Source organism: Fulmarus glacialis, unplaced genomic scaffold (assembly GCF_000690835.1).
Source record: "Fulmarus glacialis isolate BGI_N327 unplaced genomic scaffold, ASM69083v1 Scaffold47652, whole genome shotgun sequence".
NCBI classification, from domain to species: domain Eukaryota; kingdom Metazoa; phylum Chordata; class Aves; order Procellariiformes; family Procellariidae; genus Fulmarus; species Fulmarus glacialis.
In genome coordinates this window covers 1-9,418 of record NW_009198061.1, presented here as the reverse complement: position 1 = coordinate 9,418, position 9,418 = coordinate 1, and the positions used below count along the sequence as shown (strand labels likewise).

The window sequence follows — 9,418 nt, the reverse complement described above, 5'->3', positions numbered from 1 at the left end:
CCCCAGCCTGTATTGATACCAGGGGTATCAGAGGAAAGAGACGTACTTGGTGAAGAGTCCGCTTTGAGGCTTGCCATTCATGTCAGCTTCAATTAGCTTATTCCTTGTCTCCTTCTCACTTCGCAACTGTCAAAAAGTCCAAGAAGATTGGAGAAAGAATGAAAAGAGACATCTTAACAAGCCACCTTAGTACAATCCCATACTAAGGTTATATCCCATATGTCATTAAGCATAAGGTCATCCAACCTCGTTAGATGCAGAATACTGTGGATTTGTTTAACAAGCCAATTCAACAGATGCATATCTGCAAGAGCACTGCATGTCTTGACTAGAGCTCCATAAGGGCACAGCTACACACCCAGCGTGTCCTCAGACTCAAGCTGCAATTTAGTAAAACCTTCAGAGAAGTCTGCAGCAGTCCCTGCTGAGACTGAGCCAACTCCTGACTTCCACAGTACTCCCTGCATCAGCCCATGACAGACACAGCGCTGGACGTCTGTCCACATGTGTTTGTATGCCTATGAAATCAGGCTAGACTCAGTTAAAAATTTGCAGCCTTTTTAGCTATTATTTACTTGCTCTCAGAGGAAAGCATTCAAGTATGCCCTGTACAGGCAACCGATGGATCTCCCACGAGGATGGGTCACTTCTTAAATCTCTCAAATGCCAGCATTAAGTCATCGCACAAGAATACCTGTGATCACCACAGCAAGTGAAATATTTTGCCCAGAGAGCAGCAACATTAATTTTGTCACCACTGATGGACAAAACAGTAACCAAAAAATTGTTTCAGTACCTTCTAGAAGCACAGACACAGTTGAGGTAGGAAAAGGGATGGCAATTAAAGGCTCACTTTTAAGGCTGTCTCTTTTGTGTCATGTCTAGCCTAGTTATTCTTTCTCTTTTGATAGGAGCTGACACCAGGCACAAGAAGCAAAAGTTGTGCAAATTCTGAATGTGGGAAAAGCTACACGGAGTCCAGTGAAGAGCCAAAATTTGGGGTACAGCATGTTGTTAAATAGAACAAACTGCTGGAGCACAAAAGGAAGTGCAGGAAACTGCCTGCTCCATTCACAGGTAATTCAGAGATTGCAAAAAAAAATCCAAACCCAAATCAAATGAATTGCTTCCAGCAAACAAAATCCCCTCTTCTGTCGAATAACAGCAGCAAATCTTTTAGCAAGGATGACATACTGTTCCACTACAAGCCTTAGATTTAAAATAAAAAATAAATTAAAAAAAAAAAATCTGATTTGAGAGCCATTTTCAAAGTGAAATTATGTACTTAGGGGAATGTCATGGAACTGCCTATTTCATCCTTAACAAATGTAAGTTTTCTATTTTAAGTGATAAAAATGGCACATGATAAGCATACATGATAAAATGGCATTTCTATTAAAAAAAAAAATCATATCCAGTAAAAAAAAAGTGTAATAAAATCTGGATTCTTCTCTTCTTCCCAGTTCTACTATAGCTTGCTACACTAATTCAATAAATGAAGAAGGCCTTTGTATAGCGCTACTATATAGAGAACAAGGGGGGTTGCTAGCCCCTGTGAAGCAAGCCTAAAAGTGGGCTAGCACCGATCCAAAAAAATTCTTGTCGTTATTTTGCTTTTTCTTTTTCTTTTCTTCTGAGGAGTGCAGTTATCTGCAGAATCCTAGTCTAGTGAGATAGGAGGAAATCCAGAATACAACACTGATAGTATTTATCAACACCTCATTTAGGGAGAAGCTGATTAATTTTTAAAAAGTTTCTGTGAATGTTAAGGATGCTATTTAAGGATGACAGCAGCTGTGTTATGATCAGAGCTCGAGTTCTACTGCCCACATTGTCAGTTCCTCAAAATACTTTACTGGGTGTTATCAGCAGTGTTCTCATTATGTCTGTGTCTGAATCCAACATTTTAAATGACACTTTTTTATTTTTTTAAAGAAGGTTGGTTTGTTTTTTGGAAGCACCCAAATGAGGTAATTGAGTCGACCAGATGAAATAGGAAAAAATGCAATCCAAAAACAACTTTCTGGCTTGATGACTGGCTTTACTTTCATCTTTTTGCTTTCCTTTTTTATGCCAACTTTCTTCCAATCTCTCTATTGCATTATGAAATGGCAATTTAATATGGTTTTGAAATAACCGATTTTTTTAGTCCAGAATTCCCTGAAGTTTATAATTTCTTCTGACTCAATCAAAAGTCTCTCTATTGTAAGAAATGCAGACATGGTAACAGATCTCTTTCTCAACACTGACAGCATATTTCCTTAGATCCAAACACAAAGTTGACTTGGGTAATCACTCATTAAGAAAAGAGCAGTTTGACACTAGAGAGCTTGCCAGCTAACAAAAGCAACTGCAGAATAATAACAATTCCAAAGATGAACTATACATTCCTTACCAGTTTACATAATTCTGCATGTCAGCACGCTACTGACCTTCTTGATGCAGTCATCCAGTTTTCTAGATTTCTAGCTATTAAAAATATTGGTGTAATTAAAGATTCCAAATGACTAACAAAAAAAAATAGCTGGGCCTCAGCTTCCTGCGTCTGTTGACGCCATGTGTCTTAGAGAACACCCATGCATGAAAAGGTAATTGGAGAGGTGGAAAATGATCTGCCAGAGACTCACCACAGTCTGTTTCTTCTGCAGCATTTCTAAATGCTCCACTAGGCCCTCATCAGCCACATCGAATGGCGTCTGGCCCTGATACAATAAGAGAAGACAAGAGGATATCCAATACGGCATGGTGTTAATATTAAAAAAAAGCACTAGTTACCAGTGAAGAACAAAAGCACACATGCTCCACATCCTCCCTCCCCAAATACTGAGTAACATACTCTGTTTCACTCCAGAGTGGGGAAAGCCACACGACAGCAATGGTAGTTTTATGACTCAATCCATGATCAGAGCAACCTTAATCTTGGAAGTGAGGTTCCCTGATTGCTGCTGCTCAAATCTAACAGTCACGACTAATATATTTGAGTTTCCAGGTTTCTAAAAAGGACACTTTTGTACTGTGAAGGAATGCGATCAACCTGTTCTACTGTATCATTGTGTATTTGAACCTCTGAAAGGCTGCCAATCATCAGCAGGCCAAAAAATTTGGGAGCCATTTCCACATCCATGGGCATTTACAAAATAAAACAAACTAGAAAAATGACTTTGGGGCACTAAACAAGAAATCAGTTACATTTTCACATAACTAAAGCTATAATAACCATTTAATTAACAACACATAATGAAACCTGATGGCTAGTGATCAAGTAAATACAGGTTGCCTTGGCCATCTGACCTAGCAAGGTAACAATCCTTGACTGGAAAGAGCAGGTAACGCAGCAAATACAGCTGTGTGTGTTTCTTTTTGAGTCTATCACAGTACAAAACGCACACACATTCTGAACACTTTGGAAAGCACCTGATGGCACTTAAAACAAAAAAGATTCCCTGTATTTTGGATGCTAAAGAGCTTACCACACTAAAATGGCTCCTTCTCATAGAGCCATTTCTTTTACATTGGTTTCCACTACAGACAGATGCACTCAAACCGTACAGTGCCCCATCTCTCTCATCAAATTATCCTGCCTGCTTTCATTCCCCGGTGCTGTTCCAAATACATACAACCGCATTCCCTCTCCCAGCAGCAGCAGCCACGGCACAACTGAACCCGCTCCGGCAGGCAGTGGTTCGCAGACGCTGCCTGGACATCGCAGCAGGGAGGGGAACACAAAGAACAACCCTGGGCAAGCACACGTCAGCTCTTGAAAATCCACGGGCTCTTCAAGGAAAACTTCTAACTATTAGGATGGAAGAGGAATTTTTTTCTCCTTTTTTTTTTTTTTCTTCCATCCTATTTTTCTTTACTCATTTCTCACGAATCTGAGTCAATTTAATTACCCTTTTTATAACCAATATAGTAGAACAGGAAAGATTTAGAGCTGCCAGTTTCTTACGGGTTCACTGTTTTCAGTGCCTTATACCTTAATATTAGCATATTATTTTGCACTCCAAGACTGTCTTTTTTTGTTGTTGTTCAATTTGTCAGGATTACACTAAAACCGACAGACACAGATTAGCCCCCATCCTTTCTTACAATCTTGGTCTTAAACTTTATAATCACTGATCTTTTCCAGTAACACATGAAATCTTTTCTGCCTTCCTCCAGTCAAGATTCTTTATTTTCTGACGCTTTTAAATGCTCCAGTGCACACACTAGGAGAACTGCTCACTGTGTAACTTTGTCATGGCGTTGGATCAAGTTGTAAGCAATAAAGTTGATATTCATCTGGCTATAAAATACATTGCATAAGTTGTGCCAACATCTGTGCGTACTAACCAGCTTGTTCCTGATGTCCATATCACATAGTGCCTCAGCCAGGATGGAGCAAGCTTCCTTCACTCCCCAGTGCGCAGCAGCATGCAGCGGAGTCCACCCGTCATTGTCCTGGACATTCAAATTAAACCCAGCCTGGATCAAGAGCCTGAGGAAAGAAGCAATATTGATTTCTGCCCACTCAAGAATGACTTCTTGACACAGCAGAGTTCACACCGCGAGCCACAGAGTAGGTAATGTGGTCCATAATAAGTAGTTTCTTAACTTGTTTATTTACCTAAGCAACATCCCACTTGATGTGCTTGCAACTGTAACAGAAAAGGGCAGTAAACGAAAAGAGAAGTGACTTCGCTGTAAAACCTGCTGGAATGTGTCCAATTCACATTGGTTCCCTTTCAGCATGTCCTAAACTGGCAGAACACCTTAATTTCTAATCTGGCATTGGTGACCCAGTCTGAGCTCCTGCTCCAATGGACAAGAGACACTAGACTTGCTCAGGCACTAAGCAAACAAACAACATCTCTGCAGACTGCCAATTCCATAACAAGAAGCCAGCCACAGCATCTAGCATGAAAAGGACATTTGGTGACTTGGATCTACCAGAGAACAAGGCCACACTGTAGGATCGGTCCATAAGGAGACGATGCCAGCAGGACTGCCAGGTAAGAAGAAATGACATTACTGTGATTGACAGATGTGAAATTTGTAAGTTAAATAACCCACATTTGGGTTAAACAATCCAAAATGCATTTTTGCAGACTAGTCCTTGCACAGTTAAAGCAAATCTTACCCAAGTGAACCTGCCTGGGAACACCCTCGTATCACATTTACTGCTGTGCACCTTCCACCCACTCCCTTCTCTATCGGACCAGAACGCTAGTGTTGCATAGCATCTGGAGCTTAAATATTTAAGAACAAAACAAACAGAAGAGAGTCAACTGTAGTCTGAAGCTTCAGAAACACATGCACACTGGTACACCAGTGATCAGACGAAAGTACTGAGCGGCTCAAAACTGTATCAAAACTGACTATCATCCAAGTTGCTTAAATATTGAAGAACATCCCTGGGGAATTCTGCAAGTCCGGTGAAACTGCTACTGAAAATTTCCACCGTGGGAAGTTCCACCATCCAGAGCCACCTTTCTGCAGCACAAGGGAAATCCAGCACAACCCCAGAATGGCACCAATAGTTTTGAAACTCCTGCAGCTTTACACTGATGCGTTACTGTGCTAAATAAAACACAGTCATTCTACAGCAGCAGTATGTTTCTCTGTGAAAGAAATTTTAAATTAGGTGTTGACTTTATGTTGATTTTCCAGCTGGCAAAAGGGAGGAACATAGCTGCTAAGGGACTCAAGGTCACAGACAAATTCCATGTCTCATTTGAGAGTTAGCTAGCTCCTGGCTTTCAGCCCCTTTGGTTTAAGTCACTGATGCTTTGTATTTGAACTTACAGAGTGGCCATAAAATACACAAGAGTGAAACAATGTCAGCTCTCCATGAGATCTGTTTGTCATTATAACAATTAACGCAAAGGAGTAGCTGTCCAGAACTAGTCACCCTGCAAACAGTGAATGCAGCCTTCATTGACAAGTACTGGATATACAACCCTCCACTGAACGTCCATGGGACCAACACCTCAAATTCAGGAGATACTACATTTCTATTCCACATGAGCTGTGTTAGATTAGTGTTCTTGGGCACGGTACTGGCACAGACAGCTTATAACTCAATTATAAGCTCTAATGAATGAATACAAATAGGAAACATGGAGAACAACAAAATTACTAGAGCTTGACAAGAAACAGCTCTTACACATCAAGTCATGCCACTTAAAACTATGAAATTAAGGATCAAGATAGATGAACACTTCCAGAAAGGATTTTAATGTGGGCAACAGAGTAACCTTGCTGATGTTTATGGGCAGCTCCACCCATATACAAACAGTAGAGAAGAAAGCTTTATTGTTGGAAACCTTAATTTGACCTTACCTGTAAAAATATTAATGCTTTATTGCCAGGAAACACTACATTTGGCAAGTTTATGTTCATAATAAGCTTGTTAGTGCCAGAGCAGTAGAAGCAGAACTGTTTTGTGTTGGAATCCCTCTGTCAGTGCAGGAGCAGTAGCATTAAGGAGCAGGGGAGAGTGAGATGGGAGTGGACACTGCGTTTTTCCACTAGACTGGTCATGTAAACTGTTGGGGTGTTTGTGATTGTCATGCAGCATGTATTGTCACTTTGTAGGCTGAAATTATACTCTTATTCCTTAATACTGTTTAACTTGCTAGTCCTAAAACTATTACTTTAAGAGTGAAAAATCAAACCTCCTAATTTGTGTCTCTCTCTCTGAAAAGCTTTCATCGCTTTAAAGGCCTAGAGTTATGAAAAAGGAATCTTCCAGTCCCTATGTATTTCTAGGTCCAACCACTATGGTTGGACACATAAATCTACAGAGCCTTTTGAGAAATAGCAGCCTGAAAATCTCAGAATGAAACAAATGTCTCTCAATTATAAAGCTAGATGTGTTCCTTAAGAAAACCAGCCTTAATTCAATGTATCAGCCCTGGGAAGGAGCTCCTACCTCATGACTTCAGAATAGCCCTTTGCTGCAGCAACATGAAGAGCTGTGGCACCTGTTCGAGGCTGCTTTATATCTTCAATTCTCCCACTGTTCAGCCACTGTCGGGCATCCTGTAGCATTTGCTGCTCCTCTTCTTTTCTTGCCAGGTCTAGGTCTACACCTAAGAGGGTGAAGCACAGAAGAAGAGATTATCAAGTGAAAGCTCTCATGTACTTGTTAAACTTACTCTATATTTTTCTTGCTATACAATATTAGTAAACTATTTATAATCTTCCACAAAAGAACCCAAACCGAAACAAAAAAACAAACCCCAAAATCAGCAAAAGCGTCTTCTAGGAGCTGGGAGAACTCATGCATCACTGACAGAGACTTCAAAGCTGTCTGGCTTAAAAAAATCTGAAAGTTGAGCCACTGGTTGCAAACCAGTCCAACCAACTACTAGCTCAACTGTGAACTATGGGTGGAAGAATTACATTCTAAATATGCAGTGTCCTAGATTGAAATAACAAAGTCATGAACAACAGCTTAACAAACTAAATTAAACTATAGAGTATAATCTACAGTGAAGATCTGAAGAGATGATCCTAAGATGTCTCCTGCAAGAGCAGCACAACCCCAACTCTATGCTCACTCAAAATTCAGTACAATCTGCAAGCTGCACATACAGAGATCTGTACTGCACTAGAGCCATTCATGCCAGGCACGCCAAGAGAAAGATTTAGTTAATTCCATTGAGCAGCAAACCACCAGATTCTGACAAAACACACAATTCTAAATTATTTTGGAGATACAAGGCCAAAAAAAAAAAAAAAAAAAAAATCTACTCTGATGGCTTAAGAGATCTGATTTAGATGAAGTCAGATCAAGTGAGTTCATCAATACACACATCTGGTATAACAGAGACACGGACTATGGGGCTTTCGAATAACAAGAGGGACAAGTTTCCCACCTTAGGAAACAACTGCTATGATGTGGAGAGGCCAGATGCGGCTAGCTGATGGGCTGTCTCACTAAAGCAACAAAGAGGCAAAACTATCTTAGACTTGTTTCCGTAAATGGACTTTTCATGATAATGAGGTCCTGTAAGGATGATATATCAATCAGAAGTACAATACAGCTCCATACAAGATTAATCAGACTAGAGCTCACTGACCCAGGAAAAAATATGAAGGAGAAGATGACAAATCTCAAAAATCAAGAAGGGTGTTGAAGAGCAACTGTCCTTATGGATTAGTTCTTTCAGTATAAGAACAACATGATTCCCAATTAAATTACAGGGCATTAGGTTTAAAATGGAACAAAAGAAAACACTTATCAACTTAGAGTCTGAACTGTGAAACCCACTACTGCAGGATGTTGCAAAGATTAGAAATTCAGCTGGCTTCAGAATAGGGATTTGTAGTTATTAAACATAACGCTATACATGCCAGGAGTTCCCAAGAAGGACTGCACAAGTTCATGAAACAGAAAGCCATGGGGGATTCATGAGTACACAGAAAGCCCATCTGGCTCAGGAATTCCTTGAGGAACAGTAGCTGGAGGCTGGGAAAATGTTTGGGAGGGGAATCATACACACTTGTCCTGTTGTCATAATTTGCAGCAGGCATCTGCTTATAGCTACCATTGAAGACAGGCTACAGAACTGGATGGACGCTTATTTAAAGTTTATACCACATTTACTCCAGCAGTTATGATCCTTTTAAACTGTGTCAATGGGAAGCTTCTTGGTAGAGACAGATGGTTGTTTCAGGGCATCTTAGCAGGATGCTGCTAATGTAGTGAAGCAATGAAAAAGCCCAGCAGAATCCCAAGAAATGTCAGGCAAAATATCTGCAGCTGCGGAGGAATTACTGCCTTAAGGCCCTGTAAGGTTTCAGCCATGTTCTTACCATGTACAGTTCTCGATACCCACTTTAAAGAGAAACAAGTCACACGGCTGTAAAGAAAGGATCTCTATCTACCTGGGCATCCAAGGAAGTTTGACTGCAGAGAGCAGACACGCATGGTTTGGATAGCCCAGTAAAACAAACGCTGACTGGAGACACAATTCCTCTTTTTAAATACATGAGCAGACTAAATATAAGGGAGAAGGGCTATCTAAGCTTATTTCAAAGTGGAGGGAAAAGGAGAACAAAATAAGAATAACACTTCTTATTTTGTCACAAATACCACTAGCCTAGAAAGTGAAAAGTTTCTATTTACCAGAAGGAACATGATCCTGCATCAATTTTCCAAGAGGAACATAACATTTCACTTAACATTGCATTTAACATTCAATCCAGCATGCAAACAACCCCACACCAACCTGCAGTCATAAAATAATCTAGACTGGAAAGAATCTTTGGGGGACTCTAGCCCAAATCCCTGCTCAAAGAAGGGTAACTTCAAACCCAGATCAAGTTGCTCAGAGCTGAATGCAGCTGAGTTTTGACTACCTCCAATGATAGAGATTCCACAAGTTCCCTGGGTCCCCGTTCCAGCACTTTCCTGGGAAACATTTTACCC

At 40.4% G+C, this 9,418-nt stretch overlaps 1 protein-coding gene across 1 annotated transcript; it reads right to left on the bottom strand.

Moving 5' to 3' along the window:
- Positions 1–46: 46 nt before the first annotated feature.
- Positions 47–7,073, bottom strand: LOC104073103 (protein phosphatase 1 regulatory subunit 12B-like; the record flags this gene model as incomplete). The annotated part of the gene is made up of 4 exons (XM_009572770.1): positions 47–126; positions 2,628–2,702; positions 4,333–4,477; positions 6,914–7,073. Coding segments are annotated over 4 exons (460 nt in total), but the record flags the coding sequence as incomplete, so codon positions are not given.
- Between the last annotated feature and the right edge of the window lie 2,345 nt (positions 7,074–9,418).